Here is a 23,270-nt window from a genome sequence, read left to right as displayed (position 1 = left end):
TTTTTCACATCCACAAAATGTACAGATTAATATTCATCAACAGACAATTTAATCTCAACTCAGACTGTTATGGACAAGATACAGAATATGTTTTGTTTAATATAGCTTAGAAAAAGGTTCGTAGGGAACTTCAATCATTATATAAGTAATAGTTAATTAAAGACATTTATACTGCAATACGTTACCTTGACAGTTTTATCCATAGAGGCAGAAAGCAGCATATGGCTCCACCTCTGTAGAGGACACCAGCGAACTGCATTAACTGGTCCACTGTGCTCAGCCATGTGAAATACTAAGTTCTTTGGAATTTCAGTAACTGCATATTTTGATCCTACATATGGCATAATATATTGGGAAACTTTAACTGTCATTTTATCTTCAGCTGTACTAAATTTAACTGGAGACGATGCACTCTCTTCTTGGTATTCCTTTTTTTCCTGTTGCACTTTTTTTGAAACATATGGTCTCAGTTTTTGAATCGTTACATCTTCATCATTACGCATCCTCTTCTGAGCATATGCGTTTCCAGAAGGTATTTTAGGTTCCAACAGCTGGGTATATAATGGCTGGGTATACCTAGTCCTTGTTTTAGTCAGAGTACAATTTCTGTTGTGCTGCTGTTGTACTGCTGTTATTGTAGTCTTTTCATTAGGTTGTAGATGCTGTTGAAAGGTATCCTCATAAGACATGTTCTTTTTGGAGCTTCCCATGTATTCCACAGATTCGGCTTTTGTCTCAGAAATAATATTTAAGTCATCAGTGGGCTGAACAACATCCACAGCGGAATCTGTTAGATTGATTTCACTGCTAATAACATCTCCAGATCTCCCAGTCTCTGCTTCAGAATCCGAATCATCATAAGCAACAAGGGAAAAACTCATTATGGGAACTATTGGGGGGAGGGCAAGGGGCCCCTGAAATGTACTAGTATGTTTTTGGATTCTTATCAACAATGACTAGTTTCTGTAATGAAAGCACAAATACAATTAGTCACTTTAAATAATTTGTTTCATATCTTTCTTACTTACAAAAGTCATTGTAATTTATTTCCAGAGCTTAACAATATTTGTACTTTTAATTTCTTAATTAGTGTACTTTACTTAATTAATTTATTACATAAATATATTAAATAAATAATTACTTAATTATTCACATTATATGCTGCCCAATTAGTATGGACTCAGCTTACACACAAAATTAAATATAAACATCAACAGCAGCAACATGTATAAGCATCTGCAATATTGCATTTAGGCATTAATATCTACAGTAAACATTAAAATGGTTGTTATAATACCTATAATACCCATTATTAAATATTAAAATACCCATGATGAGGTAAAAGAATCTAATGATTCGGAAATAACCTGAACAAAAATCCCTATGACAAATGCATATATCTCTGCCGGTAATTAATATCAATCAAAAAAGAATAATCTAGAACAGTGGTTCTCAACCTGTGGGTTGGGACCCCTTTGGGGATCAAACCATCCTTTCATAGGGGTCGCCTAAGACCATAGGAAAGCACATATTTTTGAAAAAATACAGAAAACATAAAACAATTTTATGGTTGGGGGTCACCACAACATGAGGAACTATATTAAAGGGTCGCAGCATTAGGAAGGTTGAGAACCATTGATCTAGAACAATTGTGTCTTTACAGGTCTCCAGAAAGCCTGTACTATACAATACAATCTAACATCTAGAGAAAGACTGCTCTAGTTAATGCTAGTATAAAACAGCAACTCCTTCTCATTTCAGCATCTAACTTTGTAATAATGCAGAAGAATCAAAAGCCTCTATCCCTGATCATACAGGGCTGGTTAATTCTAACTCAAGAAGCTCTTAGAGTTACTATATAATCAATAAAATGTCAGTCTCAAAATACTAATTTGGCTGACATATTGCCTTTTCCCAACTAAGATAATTTTACTCATTTGCTGAATTTAAAAAAAACTGTCAGGGAGCCAGCACTTCTGATTTTATAAAAAGCAAGTAGAGGGCCATGTTCAGTTAAATGAATGAATATATCAATAGATATAGCAGTATGAATTCAGTGTGTCTAGTATGTAAGTGTGTAATAGTGAGTGTCTAGAATACAACATGTAATAAACATACATTTAAGGCTAACCAATTAGCCTAATAGAATACTGAAACATCAACAATTTGATATTTGAGACAATACTACTTATACCCCTACAGTAAAAAAAGGGCTTGGACTTAAAAGTGCTCACTATTAAAGTAAACAAGGAAAATGAAAAATTTGGATTGTTAAATATTAAAAAGACAATCATATTAACTAGCATGCTGAACTCACAGGTGACAGCGAAAGTGATTCTTTTGTTTTCTTGAGCTCAAAGATAAAGCATTACAAAGAGTGCAGAGAAGAGCAACAAAGATGATGAGGGGATTGGGGGCTAAAATATACCAAGAATGATTGGATGAATTGGTTATGTCTAGTTTAATGAAATGGGGTGACATGATAGCAGTGTTCCAATATCTAAGGGGCTGCCATAAAGAAGAGAGGATCATCCTGTTCTCTAAAGCACCTGCAGGCAGGACAAGAAGCAATGGATGGAAACTAATCCAGGAGAGAACCAATCTAGAACTAAGGAAAAATTTCCTGACAGTTAGAACAATTAATCAGTGGAATTACTTGCCTCCAGAAGTTGTGAATGATCCCAAACCTGGAGATTTTTAAGAAGAGATTGAACAATCTTTTGTGGTTTCCTGCCTGAGCAGAAGGTTAGATTATAAGACCTCCAAGGTCCTTTCCAACTGTTATTCTGTTATAGAGGAATGTGCTAGATAAATAAAGATTACCAACAGCAAGCAAGAACTACTTAGGACATTTCATAAAAGTAGATGATGCTCTTGAAAAAGCAACTATACTTGGCATGGCTGAAAATAGAAGCCTGGGAAGTAAGGAGAAGCCAGTTCCTGCATCTTTTCACACTAGGCAATTTAGCAGGTGGAGGGACACAGAAACGAACCCTTGCTAATCAGCCTGAGAATCTGTCCTCTCTGTATCCGACTAGGCTGTTTAGGAAATAGAGGCATTTACAAAACGAGCTTCGCTACGTTTATTTCCTCTCTTAGGACAAGCAAAGACCGCTCGGGAACATAATTGGTACCAACTGCAACCGTTGCCATCGAAGCAGATCCTGAGTGGGCCGGGGACTTAACGAATAAGGGAGAGAAAAACTCCTAGTCACTCAAATCATTGACCTAAAGGGGGACCCACTTTACAGCAACACTACCTGAGCGCAGCCGCCTCTGACATCAGATTTAGATCGCCTTGCAGCACGGCCACATCCTTCCCTCGATAAAGCCTCCCCTAGGAAACTCGACTTGCTCTCAAGGGTTCCTGGTTTACTCTCCTGCGCGTCGTCCGCCTTTCTTCCTGGTTTGTGCGCTCTTTAGTTTTATTTTTTATTTTAACGACAGTTTGGCCTCTCTGGCGGACCTTCCCGCAGGACGAAGCGCTGTCGGTTTCTCTCCTCCTCGTTGTCCTCAGTTCCGGCCTAGGGACGCCTTTCCTGATCGGAAGACGATCGGCGTCGCACGGGCTGTGCTGTAGCTGATGCAATGGGGTTGCTCTTGCTGGAGAGCCGCTGAAAGAAGTGGGGGATTCCGCAGACAGGTAAGGCAAAAGGCAGGGGGGGAAAGGGAGGTAAAAGGAGCCAGAGCGGGGACGCCTCTAGCTATCTTGAAAAGTCGGCTGGGGATCGGAGAAAAAGAAAGGGGGATCGGAGGGGGGAAAACCCCATTCCTAAGAGGTCTTTAAGGGGCGTGCATAACCGCACCAGTGTGCCTAACGTCCCTGTCCTACTGTCCCCATTTATTTGTACGCATTTCCTGTGTTCTTATTCATGTTTATTCTTATTTCTGTTATTGTACATGAGTGACAAACTAAATAAATAAATAAAAATAAATAAATAAATAATATCTTTGGAGGAGAGGAAGAGAGATTTTCGTAGGAGAGAAAGAAAAACTGAATCTAGGGTTGGGGAAAAAAACTGCTGCTTTTTCTGCCTGACTTTCTGTGTTTGGTGATAGGTGTTGTATGTATCTTTTTGCTCTCCTGAAAAATTAGCCCTTGTGTGACTACTAGGCCACCCTGACCAGGAGGTTGATAATTAAGATTTCAATTTTTAAAGGACTTTACAAGCTTTTTCATTGAAATGCATACAATGGCCCTGTAAAAGATGCCACAGAGACTGTTCTACCAATATTGCAGATTCAGCTGAAACTGAAACCAAGCCCTTGCCTAACCTTGTCTAATGAGAAAATTGCAGATGTAATTTTCATTTCAGGGTAGGATTTGATTCCTTGTTCTCCTTTTTAAAAGATATGTTCGTTTGCTGTGTTTCTATGCTGGTAGTCACTGGTGCTGTCCAAGTGCAGAAAGGAAATGTGGGAAGCTGCTCTTTTTAGAGCAGATTATTTTCAGCCCAGGTTTGTGGAAGTAAGTTGACAGGTTGGAATTCTCTAATCTAAAGACTCGGCTAGTGGCTTTCTCATTACCTGTAAACTGATGGTTTGGAATTGTAATTGGGGCCATGTGAGCATGATGTATGTATGTATGATGGTCAGAGCTTGGAGAACTGGTCCTCAAATCCAAATAACAATATTGGATTGATACAACAATTGAATTATTTAGTACAATGATACTGTAGCAAAGCCTTAACACAATGTTAGAATTGGTATACTTTTCAAGAAATATAGCCATTGAGTTGGAGGAAAGGCAATTATATAATGTGTCAAAGCCCAAAAATAGCTAAAAAGCATTATAGAAAAATTATTCATATTAAAGTAGAAAAATAGTTGATTGTGCAATTGTAGTTTAACTATAATCATAAGATATATGATGAGAAATACAATGAAATAGTAAAAAATGGATTAAATGAGTTTTCTTCTTTCTTTGTCTTTCCTATGTGGTTCAACATCTTCACTGGAGCTGATAGTTCAGGAACAAATGATGCAGATACAGGGGACAGGATTAATATCTTGTACCCGCCAATGCCATTTGATCAATAGACAGACACTTTGATTTTGCTTAGATACAGAATTAACAAAAATAAATAAGTTAAAAGTAATGGTGTTTCCCACTTCATTCTAAATGTATTTCATCAGAAATAGAAAATCTGTTGCTCTCCAGGTATTATTGGAGAATAGATTCCATTATGTAATAGTGGTGAATATTTGTAGCTTAAGTGTAGGATGAGAGTGGAGGTTCGTTTGTTCGAGCTTGTGGATTTGTTTCTGAACATTTCATTACCAGTCTGTAACATTCCCTAAATTCTGCTGAAGATGTTACCTAGCCTGGTAACGAAACATTCAGAAAGCAATCCACAAGCTTGGAGAATGAACCTTCATCTTCAGATTCCATTATTCCTGACCACTGACCTCACTAGTTTGCGCTTAAGAATATGTGGCTCAGACAACCCCAATTAATTTTGAATATGATAGGCTGTCAATGTCAAATGATGTCTGAAATAGGATTGTCTACTTCAGATGAAGGCCAGGCAAGAAAGGCTATGAAATATCTATCCTAGCTGACAAGCATGGTTTTTTTAATGTAATTGCTTCTTGACATTGATTACAGTGCAATATTGTAACAGTATCATTGTTTTAAATGAAATACATTTACTAATAAGTGTGTATTAATCTTTCCAATAAGTACAAATTGCCCTTGACTTATAACCCATTTTTTGCCAACTATTTAAAGCTACAACACAGCTGAAAACGGTAATAAACAACCAGTCCTTGCACTTATGATTATTGCAATGCTTCCACAATCACATGATCAAAATTCAGGGCTTAGCATGGATTGTTGTAATGTTTAAAGGACACGTTATCAGCATTTGTGACCTTCCCACTCAACAAACTCAGTGGCAGAAGCCAGTTTCACTTATCCTCAGTGATTCACTTAAGAGCTGTAGCAAAAAAGATCATAAAATCTGGCGTGACTTAATTGCCTTACTTGGCAATGAAAGTTTCAGTCCCAATTGTGGTCATAAGTCAAGGGCTACCTGTATCCTTATGTAATTCATAGATTTATAGATGATAGATAGATAGATAGATAGATAGATAGATAGATAGATAGATAGATAGATAGATAGATAGATAAGATAGATAGATAGATAGATAGATAGATAGATAGATAGATAGATAGATAGATAGATAGATAGATAGATAGATAGATAGATAGATAGATACGTACATACATACTAATATTTATTATTTGTCTTATAGAATTCTTCAAAATTGCTGTTTTGAATTTTCTGGATAAAACATCATAAGACGGACTTTAAATTAAAAATACAAGACTTTCCACACTCCTTAAAATGGCAGATATTCCAAATGGAAGCTTTTGCTCTCTTAAGCCTCTTGAACTGTTTGAACAAATAGCTGCACAAGGAGAAAACGTCAGATCACTGAAATCCATAAAAGCACCAAAGGTAAAGCAGTACTTTGTTAGTGTATGTGTGTATTCATTCATTCATTCATTCATTCTGTAGAATCCACTTATATAAATATTTTAATAATTGTCTTGTAATAACTGTTACTACAAAATATGAGTATTGAATTGAATTGGGGGGTGTTCTGTCATTCAGCCACCAGAATTGAATTTTAAGTTTCTTGATAAAATATAGTATTAGATCTAGAGCATTTGTTCTGTAAGCAAAAGTGCCCCTTGAAAGGCTTTTACTGGATTAGTAGAAATTTTCTCTGATTCAGCCTTTGCTCTTTTCTTGGCTTGTTCATCTCATCTACTCACAAATAATACTTGGAAGAAATTGTCACAAACAGACTTACATGACTGTCCCCTGAGTCTCTCAGACCTTTTTCGTATTCTCCAGCAAGCTTAGCTACTAGTAAAAATGACAAAATGAGCAAGAACAAATTTCAAATTCATCATAGGATTTATTCAGTGGCAATGCAATGTGTAAATAATTTTTTGTTGTTTTCTTTACTTAGAATCTGTCTACAGCTTATTTCAATTGCTAAATCTTTACTGTAGATTTAATTTAAAAATTGGACCTTCATAGTAAATGTTCTGCATTATATTCTGTGGATAAAATCAGTCAAATCTGTTACAATCTAGACAAAATAGTTTTAACAGAATCTGTGAGAGCTATAACCAATGCATTATCTCTTCTAAGATGGATACAGTCTTACCTTGTACAACTTAAGGTGTGAACTAGCTGCTTAGAAAACTGAGAACTGTACTTGCCCTTTGGATTTTTGCCCATTGTAGCATATGAAATCTTCCAAGGTTGAAGTAGTTGGATATATATTATTATCTGTAAACATCTCCGTAATCAATGAGTTCCACTTTGGGGGTGTGGTAGGAGAAGAAGGCTGAGTGAATTCAAGGATTTTGTGAAGGGGGGGAATACCTTAGTCCTTAAGGGAGAGTTAATAAATGGAAAGTTTGTGTTTTTAGTCTTATCAGAGACTAAAAGGGGGGACAACCCCATATCCCCCTCAGTCGCATGCAGGGATTTTTTTTTCTACCTTAGTTTCATGGAAACCCACTCAGGTTTTTTTATAACCCTACAGTTCTGTAAAGTCCAGCTTGAAAAATCTTAGACTAGATATTATCAGGAATTTGGAGAAAGAAATGAAATTTTTCATTAAGGAGCAGGCAGGAAGCTATTTTGCTCACTCTACCTCCAACTTTCACTTAAAGGAAAGTTAGGCTCAGGACTCTGCAGCTTGTGCACCAACTATAACATGTCAGATATGATGCTCCAATAGGTGTGTGTATGCGCTCGGGTCTCGCAATGGTATATTAACCATTAAGCAGTCTAAGCACATGCTTAGGGCACCAGGTCCAAAGGGGCACCACAAAGTTGAGAAAGAAAGCCAATGAAAATTTCTACACTATTTACAAAGGAGGGTGGTACCAAGATTTGTCAGTGCTTAGGGCACCAGTGAGCCTTAATCCTCCACTGTGTGTGTATGTGTAGATATATCCATACATATATGCACACAAGTGGTGGGATTCAATTTTTTTTACTACTGTGGGCGTGGCTTGGTGGGTGTGGCAAGGGAGGAATACTGTAAAATCTCCATTCCCTCCCCACACCAGAGGAAGGTTACTGCAAAATCCCCATTTCCTCCTGATCAGCTGGGACTCGGGAGGCAGAGAATAGATGGGGGTGGGGCTAGTCAGAGGCGGTATTTAACAGTTCTCTAAACAACTCAAAATTTTCACTACCGGTTCTCCAGAACTGGTCGGAACCTGCTGAATTCCTCCTCTAATACACACATCTGCATACACCTTTTGGTTGAATGGTGGAGTCCTTTGTGCTCTCTGAGCAATCAAACTCAGAGAATACCAAGGACTCCACAGATACGATAAACAGAGACAAGCAGAGTCTCAAGGGCAAGTTTTTTTCTTTTTGGGTGATTACAAAAGCAGCTGTTCTTGATACGAGCTAAGTCTAAATCAAATGCAGGGCTGCCTTTTACCCACTGTTTTGGATCACCTGTCTGGATATAGCAAAAAGAACATGCTCCAGTGACCTCTATTAAACAATGTCAACTTATTGGGTCTAGAAATCATGTCTTCTCTGTAGCACAGCCTACCTTGTGCAACAGTATCCCCCCCCCCACCCCCAAGAGATCTGGATGGCCCTGATCCTGTTAGTCTTTTGTGAGTCGTGCCCTGTTTCCCCAGACTTTCAGGCCTGGAGGTTAGGCAAGTTTTGTTACTGAAGTGATTTTAGGATTAGAATGATTCATTCACCATCCTGGACTAATGTTTTTCCCTGTTGGATTTTTAATCTTTGTGCACTATCCCAAGCCATATAGTGAGTTAGGCATCGTATTGTGAGACGGGCAGCCATGTAAATTATATAAATAAAGAATTATGTAAAACCACTTGGATTTTGAAGAAGGACATGATAAGCAAGCAATTTGGTTCTAGTTGGAATAAGCTCACCAAAATCTTAAATGGAATACTTATAATAACCTTTCCTTTTTGGTTCCACTGTACCCATATGAAATAGTTAAATATTTTTACCTGTTTTGCAAGTGGAAAAAGTGCAATAGAGGCCTTGAATGACGTGCTCAACATTACACAAGCAGATTGTTTGGCTGTAATTGTGGTTTTGAGAATTTTCTTTTGCCTTTTTTTCCCCAGAACCAGCTGTTTCATTCCCATGCAGATTTTTGTCTTCACACTGTAATTTCTATGCATGGTAGATATTGAGAACATTGAATATGCATATATGTATATAGTTGCTAGGTTCAGTGTCTCTAAACTTAATTTATTTGAATGCTGTTATGATATTTTATTATTTTATTCCCAGGATGAAATTGATGCTGCAGTTAAGTTGTTGCTGTCATTAAAAGTAACCTATAAAACAGCTACAGGTCAAGAATATAAAGCAGATTCTCCTCCAACAGATTTCACTACAGTCAGTAACAGTCCAGACAACGTTGACGAGGATGATTTTGTGGATCCCTGGACAGTGCAGACATCCAATGCAAAAGGAGTAGATTATGATAAACTTATAGGTGGGTGGGGTTCTATTACCTTAAAAAACATATTGGTTTGTTTATTTATTTATTACATTTATATGCTGTCCATGTCACATGTCAAGTGTCTCTGAGTGGCTTAAAAGGTAAATGTAAAGGTTCCCCTTGCATGTATGTGCGAGTCGTTCCTGACTCCAGGGGCCAGTGCTCATCTCTGTTTCAAAGCCAAAGAGCCAGGGCTGTCCAAAGTTGTCTCCATGGTCATGTGGCCACGGAGGCACACAGAACACCGAAGGCGCACAGAACGCTGTTACCTTCCCACCAAAGGTGGTTCCTATTTTCCTACTTGCATTTTTACATGCTTTCAAACTGCGAGGTTGGCAGAAGCTGAGACAAATAATGGGAGCTCACTCCGTTACGTGGCGCGAGGGATTCGAACTGCCAAACTGCTGACCTTTCTGATCGACAAGCTCAGAGTCTTAGCCACTGAGCCACCGTATCCCCTGAGTAGCTTACAACATTCTAAAAGTGAAAGCACAGAACATTAAAAACATTGACATGTTAAATATTAATATAAATTAAGATTAAATTAATTAGAAAATGGAATACAATGGGATTGGTGGTGGTGACGTTTTTTGAAATACAGCACATGTATCTAAGGATGCTCTTTAGGCACTGACCTATTTTTGCCACAGCCTTGAAGTTATAAAAAAAAATGATTGTTCGTTTTCAAATAGCACTTTTCATAAAATATTATCTTTCCCGATTGCCAGATGGGGCACTAACCTCATGTTTTATAGGTGGGCTTTCATGAAAGTGTCATGGTTAAGATGTTAGAATTCATTGACCCTCGATCTTATTCAACTACTATGCTTCTTTGCTATTCAAGATTTCCAAAGAAGCGTTATTAAGTTTCCTTTCCTTTTTAATTTTCCTACTTTTATGGGCAGCAGCGTAGGGATGTTTTTTCAGTTCACAATTTTTTAAAATCAGGATTATGTTTAGATTCTAAAAACCATGAGATGTAACAATGTCACTGGAATGGGGGATAAGTAACATTAATAGCCAATTTTTATGTTACTATTTAAGGACATCAAATAAGAGAGCTGCTATAGAGTTTAACTGATCCTTTAAAAAGCAAAATATGCAGTGTATTCAGTAGATTTTACAGCATAAACCTTAGGATATACTGTATATTCAGAGAGGATGAAAGTTTTATTGAATTATGAAGGTAATATAGATTGAAAAAGTTATCTTGAAATCTAAGTAATTGCATAAGTAGACATGTTGTGTCAGCAAATATTTATTGTACAGTTAATTTTCAAGTCAAGACCGATCATCACTTTTTGACCTTTCATTTGAGATCAAGTGTAGTTCTCTTATGTGTTCAACATTTACATATGGTACAACCTTTTCAAATCATTTCAACTATTTTCCCATTTATTTTCTGAGGATTGGGGCTTTATTCATTAATGTATTCACCATCATGTATATAATTTAGTCTCTATTTCTATTGTTTTCAGTTCGATTTGGCAGTAGCAAAATTGATAAAGACCTCATCAATAGAATAGAGAGAATTACAGGTCAAAAACCACATCATTTTCTACGGCGAGGTATTTTCTTTTCTCATAGGTAAGTGCGCTTTATCATTAGCTTATTTGAATCAAACAAAATATCCTTTCTAAATGTCTCTGTCATTCATCAATATATTGAGTACTATTCTACAAGCATCCCTATGAAAGAAAACTAAAACTTGGAGCATGAAATGGAAATGGTGGTCCTACATTCTTTGTATTTCAAAACTAGAATCTTGTCACATGATATAAATTATGGCATAGTATTTTTTTAAAATACAAAATAATCACTGAAATCTGTTCATGCTGCTCTCATTTATCTTTACATGGGTGTTTCCTTTAAAAGCACACAATGTTTCCTTATTTTCTTCCAGAGATATGAACCAAATTCTTGATGCCTATGAACAGAAGAAGCCATTTTATCTTTATACAGGCAGAGGTCCTTCATCTGAGACAATGCATGTTGGCCACCTTATCCCATTTATGTTTACAAAGTAAGTAATTCTGATCAGATTTTTTTAATTATTAAATTGTTTCTTATTTTAAAAGTAATTAATTTCAGTGGTAGATGTTTGCATTATGCTAATTGCTAAGATCTGGAATTAGGACATGGAGGTTGAGATCAATATACAGAAATGTTTAGAGAAGTATCATTTCTTTGTTGCTGTCTCTTCTGGAAACAACTCTTGAACTATAGTATATTCTCCTGAACTGTGCTGTATATAAGGTACTTTTATGGGAAAGGGAGATAACCCCAGATTGGATGCAAATATTTTTCATGAGCGGAACACATTGTATGCATACATAAATGCATGCATACATGTTTCTGCTCATTAATAGCAATAGCTATAGCACTTAGACTTATGTACCACTTTACAGGGCTCTCTAAGCAGTTTACAGAGTCAGCATATTATCCATGCAGCGAGGAAAAATGGAAAAAATAGAAGGAATTGAACTGGAAAATGGAAGCATAGTGAAAGCATTAGCAAAGGATGACAGTTACAAATACCTAGGCATATTGGAAGCAGATAACATCTTGAATGGAAAAGTCAACGAGTCAACACAAAAGAGATACATAAGGAGGGTAAGCAAAATATTAAATCAAAGCTGAATGCTGGAAACATAATTAAAGCCATTAATACATGGGCAGTTCCAGTGATACGCTACTCAGCTGGAATCATCAGCTGGACTTTGGCTGAACTGGAAAACCTGGACCGGAAAATGAGCAAACGTTTGAATATGTATCACGCTTTACATCCACAGAGTGACATCGACAGATTGTACCTGCCAAGAAAAATAGGTGGCAGGGGGCTATTGCAAAGCTATCAAACTGTAGAAGAAGAAAAACAAAGTTTGAATGATTATGTGAACCAAAGTACAGAAAAATTGCTATAGGCTGTGAAAACAGAGAACAGTATAAAAACAAAAGAAACAAAGGCAGAATATAGGGAAAAAACAGTTGGATACAGATTAAATAGATTGAATAGGCTTAAAATGGGAACCATCAAGAAAGAAATGGAAGGTTTAATACTCGCTGCTCAAGAACCACACTACAAACTAATGCCATGAAAGCAAAGATACAAAAATCCACTGACAACCCAAACTGCCAACTTTGCAACAACAAAGTTGATGTTTCACATTTAATTTGTGAATGCAGCATAATTGCACAAACTGATTACAAAGCTACACACGACTGAGTTGCTAAATTAAACCACTGGTGATTATGTAAAAAATATGACTTACCTGTATCCAAAAAAATCATGGGAGCACAAAGTTGAAGAAGTTACCTAAAATGAGAAGGTGAAGATCTTGTGCGACTTTCGAATACAGACGAATCGTCATTTGGGACACAACATGCCAGATATCATGGTTGTAGATTTACATCGCGGTACCAGGAGATGCCAAAATCAAAGAAAAAGAATTGGAAAAAACCACGAAATACCAGACTTGGCCATTGAAACTACCCAATAATGGATGAAACATGTAACAGTGATACCCATTGTCGGGGCACTTGGCACCATGTCCAAGAATGTTGCAAGATACATCAACAAATTGCAGCTTCCTGCAATAACACCAGCAGAACTGCAAAAACTGCACTACTCAGAACATCATATATTTTAAGAAGGTACTTGGTTGTTACCTAGGACACCGTCAGCAACCCGTATCAACCATTAGCACCAGTCAATGGTATTTCTGATGCATTTTTGAATATTCAGTTGACTGAGTTTCATGTTTAATGAATAAAGTATTTTAATACTAATATCACAACACTGTTCTAATAAATCATTGCTCAACACTGTGCATATATACAGCCAATGGGTTTGAATTGGATAAATGTGCCACTTTTACCATCAATGGAGGAAAATAGTGAAAAGGAAGACAGTCAAGATAGCCTATGGAAATAAAATTAAATGTCTGGATAAAAATAATCATTACAAATACCTGGGCATCCTTCAAGCTGATATCAAGCGTACTGAGGTAAAGAAGAGGATTGGAAATGCATACATTTTGAGCCTGAAAAAGATGTTAAAGTCCAAACTATTGATTTCTTAATAAGTCTCATAGTGTTTACTGGAATTTATTTCTGAGTACTCATTATTTCTGAATTGATTCTGCTGGATACAGAATCTTATGCACACAAATGGAAGTTATCTGTTTTGAAACTGGGGTTTCTTTTGTGTAAAAATGCATAAAACTTCAAGGACTAAGCTAGACATGATGTCCTGACCAGTGGTGGGATTCAAATTTTTTACTACCAGTTCTGTGGGCGTGGCTTGGTGGACATGGCTTGGTGGGTGTGGCAGGGGAAGGATACTGTAAAATCTCCATTCCTACCACACTCCAGGGAAAGAATACTGCAAAATCCCCATTTCCTCCTGATCATCTGACACTTGGGAGGCAGAGAATAGATGGGGGCAGCACCAGTTAGAGGTGATATGTACCAGTTCTCCAAACTTCTCAAAATTTCCATTACCAGTTCTCTAGAATTGTTCAGAGCCTGCTGAATACCACCTCTGATCCTGACTGTTAACAAAATAGCTATGACACTGACCGCAGAACAAGGATATAGCCCACGGTTGTCAAACTCGCCGCATCACATTGGCATCATGTGACATTTCATGATGTTTCTCCCCTTCATGGAGCTGGGGTGGGCATGGCCTCTCTAAGCAGTTTACAGAGTCAGCATATTGCCACCAACAATTTGAGTCCTCATTTTACCCACCTCTGAAGGATGGGAGGCCGAGTCAACCAAGGTGGCGCAGTGGTTAAAAGCAGCACTGCAGGCTACTGCTAGATCAGCAGGTCAGCGGTTCAAATCTCACCGGCTCAGGGTTGACTCAGCCTTCCATCCTTCCGAGGTGGGTAAAATGAGGACCCAGATTGTTGGGGGCAATATGCTGACTCTCTGTAAACCGCTTAGAGAGGCCTGAAAGGCCTATGAAGCGGTATATAAGTCTACTGCTATTGCTAAAAAAAAAAAAAAAAAAAAAAAAACCTTGACCCGGTCAGATTTGAATTGCCAAATTTCAGGCAGCTGGCAGTCAGCAGAAGTAGCTGCAGTACTGCACTCTAACCAGTGCAGCACTGAGGCTCATTAAAAATATTTGCATCCAATTTTGACTTCAGTTTATTCTAGTCCTCCATTTCTAGAGGTACTTGAAAGATTTACAAGATATCAGTGTTGTAGAATTCAAAATCTAATTGGCATTACTAAATTGATTTGTACTTTAAGTTAAAAGCTACTATTATGCAGGAAGAGGGTACTCTCATTCCAAAGAAGCATGAACATCTCCAAGGACTGGACAGGAAAAGGAATATTTGTTTGTCATGGCATCATCACCTAAATGAACATGTCTAATGTCCTTGCTTCAAATGTAATAAAATAATTATGTAATCATATCATTTACACTGTGATACAAAGATACCTATCAATTTGATGTCAACATGGCTTGTTATTCATATCAGTTATAGGATAAACTACTTCCACAATTGATCATATACATGTATTTTTTCTTGCAAAATAGCTATATATGCGTTACCACATTATTATTATTAGCATATCCGTAGGCAGGTGTGTACCTACATACCAAGAGGTATACTCAAATAAATGTTGCTGACTGAGAAAATATTTGTCCAAAGGCTGCATAAGTGATCGTAAATAAGGTTATTAACTTGTTGTTTGCATATCACATAATTTAACTAGAAGTTAGCTTGAAAAACTTGTTTTGTGTAAACTTGTTCTGTTTCTTACTAGGTGGTTACAAGAAACATTTAATGTTCCATTAGTCATACAAATGACTGATGATGAGAAATATTTGTGGAAAGATCTGACCATTGAGAAAGCCTACCAGTATGCTATAGAAAACATCAAGGACATAATAGCCTGTGGATTTGACATTAATAAAACTTTTATCTTTTCTGATTTGTCTTATATGGGGTAAGGATCTCATTTTTTGATAACTGAATGATCAAAATTCATCATTTTGAAGTAATGTTAAACTATCCAGAAACTTTAACACAGTTCACTGCAGCTTCTTTAACCAATTTTCTTTCAGGAAATCTAATGCATAATATGGCATATGTCAGTTTTAGAAAGAACACTGCTTAAAAAGAGCTTTTTGAAATAAAAGCCATTATAAAGAGTATTATTCTACAGAATAATTCTGTTTTGAGTTATTGCCGTTAAAAATATGTTTGATAATCCTTTTTTCTTTATCATACTAATGAATCATTTGAAGAGATTCAAATGTCATGGTTGGAATGTAATTCTTATGTTTTATTGCATTAAAGGGACTAAATAGAGCTAGAACAATACTTGAAATTCTTCCAGCTTTAGAAGAAACAGTATTTTATTCAAAGAAAAAAAAGTTCTTAAATTTTGCTATATATATATTGTTTGGCTAGGCTCTGAAAACCCATCTTGTGGTTTTCTACAGAGTTTTAACATTCTAGGATTGCAAACTTAGAAGGTGTAATATATTAAACCCTTTGAGCTGACCTGGCCCTATTCCTGGAGTGCCCTTTGCCAGGTTGCATTGACCTGATGAACACAGCAGAATCAGTTCTGCTAATATCTTGTGATCGTTAGTAGCTTTGGAGGGTGAAAACTGTTGGAATCAGTTGGTGATCAAATCTGATGAAAAAAATAGAACAAAAAAGTATGATAGCTTTAATATAGTATGTAACATACTAAATCTGTATAAGCTTATATAGTAAAATGAAATCTATAATAAAATAGTTTGGAAATGCTTCATGAAAACGATAACTAAGTAAGCTTAAATTTTATTTAAACTTATTTCTGAATACAATATATTAAACATCCATGTTTCGTCATACTGATTGCAATATTGATTATGAACATTCTCAAGAACACAGTCTTCTCTGTGTTGAGATTTTGATGTCTCTGCCCTTTTCCCAGGACAAGCGTAGGCTTCTATGAAAATATTATTAAAGTTCAAAAGCATGTGACATTCAACCAAGTAAAAGGAATCTTCGGTTTTACAGATAGTGACTGCATAGGTGAGTTAAAATATAATTCTATTAACTAATACCATGTATTGAAAACAAAAACCTACCTGAATTTCTGGTTCAAAAAAGCAAAACAATGAAATACAGTGCTTGAATCTTGGACTAATGCCAGGGACAGCAGGTTCAAATTTCATTTAGAAATTCATGAAGAATCCCACAGATGATGAACTTTGCTTTATATGCTTCACAGTATTTTTCTGGAAATAGGTTTAATGTAAAAAAGTTTCCTTATTTAGACAGGGTTCTGAGGGCGTATATGAAATAAAAATGTCATAAGTAAATTCACTGGAGGCATCTTTGCTTTATAATCATAGTAATTGTAGACTTATACATTTGTTATAGTTGTAATCTACCATAGATAGAGAATTTCAGCTATATGACTGAACTACAGCTCACAACATCTTCAGATACCATTACTAATGATGAAAGTCAGTGGTGGGTTTCAATTTATTTTGCTACCGGTTTGCTTGTGTGTGCGCTTGCGACTTGCCTTCCACCACCGCCTCTACCGGTTCACTTGATCTGGAGCGAACCAACCAAAACCCACCTCTGGTGAGAATAGCTGTGAACTTAATGGTTTCAGGTTTATCCATCCTGTACTTGAACCTGGGAGATTGTCATTTCTGCTTAGATAATTTTTAGACAGTTAAAAGTATGGTGTACAGAAAAGGAAAATAATATTTGTTATTAGTTATTGAAATGGTTCCAAGATCATAACATCAAGTAAAAATCACTGTCACAAAGTAACACATTTTCCAAACACCTTCAATTGTTATGCTTCAAATTACTGTCTAAGATTTTAAAGTATGTATTTGCTCGCATGTTGCCTGTTAAATGTTTAATTCTGAAATATATTTATATACATTCTTTACATGTAATAAGTTATTTAGCTTTAGGCCTCTCTTAACTATCATTTCTTATTGAAATCTAATTTCTGTATTTAACCACTCTATTTTTCATTATGTTTTACTGGACAAATGAGTATTTTGTGTTTTCCTAGGAAAGATAAGTTTTCCTGCTATTCAAGCAGCTCCATCCTTTAGCTCATCATTTCCAAAGATCTTCAACAATAGGAAGGATATCCAGTGTTTGATCCCATGTGCAATTGATCAGGTAAGAAAGCGACTTGAGATGTTTTAAACAACTTCCACCAAATCCATTACAAAAAAATGAAAGCTAGATATACATTCTGCAGATCGCTAGTTGCAGCTTGCCTTTAATCCAAGCTTCTATTCTTTTTATACAATTTAATTTAAGGAAATTTAAGAAAATTTAAGAAACAAATGTTTTCCAACACTTTATACGATTTGTAGTGCTCTTCCTCTCCTGACTTACACTATAACAGATTCATGCTGTGATGCTTTTTGTTCTGGGTTTTTCCTTTCCGTTTTTAGGATCCCTATTTTAGAATGACAAGAGATGTAGCTCCTCGGATTGGCTTTCCCAAGCCAGCATTACTGCATTCCGTCTTCTTCCCAGCTTTGCAGGGAGCACAAACAAAAATGAGTGCTAGCGATCCGAACTCCTCCATCTTTCTTACAGATACACCCAAGCAAATCAAAACAAAGGTAAGAGGCTAATGCTGCACACAGTTTGTGTTGCTATTGAATTCCAGCTTGCTGCTTTGTCTTCACAGACTATTCATTTAAGCTCTATATTTTCCCTACAATTGTTCCCCAAAGAATGTTGCAGCAAAGGTTGAAAACTATAAAGCAGACTGAGCCTTAAATACTTCACACTAATCATGTGACTTTGCATTGCAAACTAAAATAAGAGCAATATTTCAATTCAAACCTTTATTGTCAGAGTACAACATATGTACAATGAGATTGGCTGAGGCTCCCTTTGTGCACCACCCCCAACACAATACAACTCACAGTGAAAGCGGAAAAAATCCCTAGCCCAGTGAATCCTACTAACAAACACCCAGTCCAATCACATCATGTGAGCTTACTGCACATCGCGCCCGCCCCACAAATCAATCATACTATGTTGTTGTAGGGTTATTTTTCATTCAGGAGTCTGACAGCCCACGGATAAAAACTGTTCTTCAGCCTGTTTGTGCGGCTGCCTATGCTTCTATATCTCATTCCAGGTGGTAGGAGAATAAAGAAGGGCTAACCAGAGTGTGAGTCGTCCCTGAGGATTTTCCTCACTCTCCTAAGGCAGCGAGCCCTAGCGATCTCATCTAGTGGTATCAGGGGACAGCCCACAATGTACTAAGGATCCTGTGGCTGATTGTCTCTCCATGGCCTCCATGAAATCATTTGACAGTTGCTAGGCAAATTATCACGGTGGGTAATCCCAATCTGTTTGGCTTTAAGGAGTGTGGGCTTCCCTCATCCACCATGTTTTGTATATCTCTCGTAACATGCGATTGTCATATCCTGGAGGACATTGCACAAGACCCTTTGCAAAGTAACACCGATATGATTATTCTGACAAAAATGAATCTCACAACAGGTTTAATAGAAAAAAAACATAATTCTTAGATATGTAATATCTAAAATACTTTGGATTTTCCACACTTGTTTATGATGTCATATTTGAATATGTTTTTCCTCATTTACAAAAATATTCAAAATAAACAGTTTAATCTTCAGATTGATTACTCAATTCTTTTTCTGGCTCATTAGCATAATTTTATGTTTTATAGTTTTAACATTATCATAAAGATGCAAAGGAAAATCCATAATATGTGTCTAACCAACATATTGATGGTAGGTGGAAATGTAACTCCGTGTTGTTTAATACACTCTTATTTGTTTTTGTATCGATGTGGCCTTCTTTACTTTGCAATATCAGAATACTATACCCTACTATACAGGTGAAACTCGAAAAATTAGAATATCGTGCAAAAGTTCATTTATTTCAGTAATGCAACTTAAAAGGTGAAATTAATATATGAGATAGACTCATTACATGCAAAGCAAGATAGTTCAAGCCGTGATTTGTCATAATTGTGATGATTATGGCTTACAGCTCATGAAAAGCCCAAATCCACAATCTCAGAAAATTAGAATATTGTGAAAAGGTGCAATATTCTAGGCTCAAAGTGTCCCACTCTAATCAGCTAATTAAGCCATAACAACTGCAAAGGGTTCCTGAGCCTTTAAATGGTCTCTCAGTCTGGTTCAGTAGGAATCACAATCATGGGAAAGACTGCTGACCTGACAGTTGTGCAGAAAACCATCATTGACACCCCCTCCATAAGGAAGGAAAAGCTCAAAAGGTAATTGCAAAGATAGTTGGATGTTCCCAAAGTGCTGTATCAAAGCACATTAATAGAAAGTTATGTGGAAGGGGAAAGTGTCGAAGAAAAAGGTGCATAAGCAGCAGGGATGACCGCAGCCTGGAGAGGATTGTCAGGAAAAGGCCATTAAAAAGTATTGGGGACTTTCACAAGGAGTGGACTGAGGCTGGAGTCAGTGCATCAAGAGCCATCACACACAGACGGATCCTGGACATGGGCTTCAAATGTATTCCTCTTGTCAAGCCGCTCCTGAACAACAAACAACGTCAGAAGCATCTTACCTGGGCTAAAGAAAAACAGACCTGGTCTGTTGCTCAGTGGTCCAAAGTCCTCTTTTCTGATGAGAGCAACTTTTGCATCTCATTTGGAAACCAAGGACCCAGAGTATGGAGGAAGAATGGAAAGACACACACTGCACGATGCTTGAAGTCCAGTGTGAAGTTTCCACAGTCTCTGTTGATTTGGGGAGCCATGTCATCTGCTGGTGTTGGTCCACTGTGCTTCATTAAGTCCAGGATCAACGCAGCCATGTACCAGGAGATTTTGGGGTACTCATGCTTACCTCCGCAGACGAGCTTTATGGGGATGGTGACTTCATTTTCCAGCAGGACTTGGCACCTGCCCACACTGCCAAAAGCACCAAAACCTGGTTCAATGACCGTGGGATTACTGTGCTTGATTGGCCAGCAAACTCGTCTGACCTAAACCCCATAGAGAATCTATGGGACATTGCCAAGAGAAAGATGAGAGACATGAGACCGAACAATGCAGAAGAGCTGAAGGTCACTATTGAAGCATCCTGGTCTTCCATAACACCTCAGCAGTGCCATAAGCTGATAGCTTCCATGCCATGCCTCATAGAGGTAGTAATTGCTGCAAAAGGGGCCCAAACCAAGTACTGAGTACATATGCATGCTTATACTTTTCAGAGGTCCAATATTGTTCTATGTACAATCCTTGTTTTATTGATTGCATGTAATATTCTAATTTTTTGAGATTGTGGATTTAGGGTTTCCATGAGCTGTAAGCCATAATCATCACAATTATAACAAATCACAGCTTGAACTATCTTGCTTTGCATGTAATGAGTCTATCTCATATATTTCACCTTTTAAGTTGCATTACTGAAATAAATGAACTTTTACACGATATTCTAATTTTTCGAGTTTCACCTGTATATAAGATTTAACTGTAATATGTTGATTAATATTGAAAAATCTAAAGATGCTGTTTATTGGATGGGGCTATCACGCGCGCAATGGCCAAATTGGTCAATGATGTATAAAAGCAAATATCTCTTCAATTGTAGTTTTTACACTCTGACAATGTTAGCAGAGGCTAATAAAAGCTAAGTGGATAATATATTTTAAGTTCTGGAAATCACAATATCTGCCTCTTCTTTTATAGCTACACCTGGAACTTGTATTTTTAGGATAGTTTGCAATGCTGTTTATTATGTATAAAGTGTACTTTATATTCAAGCTTTCCCCCACTTCTAATGCATGTACATATTCTTCTATTTTGCTCCAGATTAATAAGCATGCTTTCTCTGGTGGCAAAGACACTGTTGAAGAGCACAGGCAATATGGTGGTAATTGTGATGTAGATGTGTCTTATATGTACCTCACCTTCTTCCTTGAAGATGATGACAGATTAGAACAAATTAAGCAGGTAATTGCCATCTTTTTTTTAAAATGTTCTGCTCATCTTGAAAAAAATATTCAGAGATGATCATCATGTACCACAAGGAGCCAGATTCTATACTATAAGGTGTTTGTTTTTTCTTAAAGCATTTCATTCATAAAATATAAAATTTATATTTTTCAGCTATAAATCCAATATTGTTTCCTCTGAATACAGCATAATTGTTTAAAATAAAAGATAGTTATTTTTTTATATTTAAATTGTGCCTTGTCTTCAAGACATTCAAGGTGGTGTACGTGGTACTTCTCTCTGCCGCTTTATAGCAATAGTACTTAAACTTATATACTGCTTCACAATGCTTTACAGCCCTCTCTAAGCGGTTTACAGAATCAGCCTCTTGCCCCCAACAATCTGGGTCCTCATTTTACCCACCTTGGAAGGATGGAAGGCTGAGTCAACCTTGAGCCTGGAGAGATTCAAACTGCCAAATTGCAAGCAGCCGGCAGTCAGCAGAAGTAGCCTGAAGTTCTGCATTCTAACCACTGAGCCACCACGGCTCTTTATCCCAAATACTAAATGGTGTGAGAATCATTAGCCAAAGTCATTCAGTCAATTTCCATTCAGAAAGTTGAATTAATCCTGTCTCTTCCCATTCCTAATAACACTGCATTGGTGTGTCTTATTAATTCAGGGAGTTAAAAGGAACTCCTGAGTCATCAGTCCACTATCTTGTGCGTAAAGTATCCTTTTCTATGATGTTATATAAGACTTTCAGAGGGAATGATACTCCTAGTTAAGAAAGGCAGAGTGCTTTCCATGTCTGCACAGTACCTTTCAGGAGATTAGCAGGAGATGTCATTGGATATGACCATTCCCTTTGACTGTGACATTCTTTGGCAGGCTTACACAAGTGGAGCCCTGCTGACAGGAGAACTCAAGAAGGTGTTGATTGAAACTCTTCAGCCCTTGATTGCGACTCACCAGCAAAGGCGAAAGCAGATCACTGATGAAATGGTGAAGGAATTCATGACCCCACGGAAACTGGCATTTGACTACTAATTCTACAACTGCATGTTAATTTATCAGCACATAAATATCACACATTATTGTACTTTGTTGTTCTTTTTTGCCTTAATTATGTACAGGCATAAAGAGCGCTGCTTTCAATTATTAAATTATTCATATTCAACTAATGGTTATGTGAGAAAACCATGTGTCTGTAATTGACAAAAAAATACAGAAGTTAGTTGTAGATAATATATGGACTTTATAGGTTAGCATGGTGATTTATTTCCCGGAGAAGATTGCTTTTCCACAAAATACCTAGTTTCAATGAACATGTGGATAGGAAGAAAAATGACTTAATAAAGAATCCAACTCTGGAACATTTTTATATCAAGTAGGATTTCCTGTTTCATCTCTAACTTTAATTCTTTGTTACAGTCAATGTATTTTCAAACATTTCATTATCCTAATTATGGTTCTATCTGTTTAAATTGTGAAGTATTCATGTGTTTTACAGTCATAAGAATACTTATGATAGCTTGAAAGACAGAACAGTTTATTCTTTGAATGATATCTAGCTGGGAAATAGTCAAAGTATACTGAACTTTTTGCTGACTTTTGCCAAATCATGGTAGATAGTATTTCTAACACAAAAAAACCCAATTATTCCCTGAGAGCAATAAGAAATTTAACAGAGTAGAAACTATTCTCCTCTTGCCTTTGTTTCCAAGCATCCTGAATGCTCTAGTTACTCTGTGCTATTCCGTGAT

The 23,270-nt window shown here is 36.9% G+C and overlaps 2 protein-coding genes across 3 annotated transcripts in view; one reads left to right on the top strand and one right to left on the bottom strand.

The window, feature by feature from the left end:
• WDR25 (WD repeat domain 25) overlaps positions 1–3,448 on the bottom strand; it is an 80,943-nt gene extending 77,495 nt beyond the window's left edge. The window contains exons 1-2 of the mRNA XM_014057047.2: positions 3,261–3,448; positions 186–963 (exon numbers count right to left, since the gene is read on the bottom strand). Of these exons, the coding sequence (XP_013912522.2) occupies positions 186–881 (696 nt within the window). The 5' untranslated portion in view covers positions 882–963; positions 3,261–3,448. The remainder of the gene's footprint in view (positions 1–185; positions 964–3,260) is intronic.
• Positions 3,449–3,452: 4 nt separating this feature from the next.
• Positions 3,453–22,688, top strand: WARS1 (tryptophanyl-tRNA synthetase 1). Of its 2 annotated transcripts, none has more exons than XM_087726375.1 (11): positions 3,453–3,643; positions 6,259–6,464; positions 9,327–9,534; positions 11,019–11,127; positions 11,444–11,563; positions 15,325–15,507; positions 16,489–16,589; positions 17,599–17,711; positions 17,993–18,166; positions 21,382–21,522; positions 22,396–22,688. In XM_087726375.1, the coding sequence occupies exons 2-11, from the start codon at positions 6,351–6,353 to the stop codon at positions 22,552–22,554; spliced, it is 1,422 nt and encodes a 473-aa protein (XP_087582501.1). In that variant the 5' UTR covers positions 3,453–3,643; positions 6,259–6,350; the 3' UTR covers positions 22,555–22,688. The 2 variants fall into 2 exon arrangements, with proteins under 2 accessions (XP_087582501.1, XP_087582509.1); XM_087726383.1 differs by lacking the exon at positions 3,453–3,643 and adding an exon at positions 4,450–4,468.
• Positions 22,689–23,270: the final 582 nt, after the last annotated feature.

This window comes from Thamnophis sirtalis, unplaced genomic scaffold (assembly GCF_051295495.1).
Source record: "Thamnophis sirtalis isolate CommonGarterSnake01/CBP01778 unplaced genomic scaffold, rThaSir2_p1.2 scaffold_1, whole genome shotgun sequence".
NCBI classification, from domain to species: domain Eukaryota; kingdom Metazoa; phylum Chordata; class Lepidosauria; order Squamata; family Natricidae; genus Thamnophis; species Thamnophis sirtalis.
Note: the sequence above shows the minus strand (reverse complement) of the source record. Positions and strands in the feature narration are given on the sequence as shown.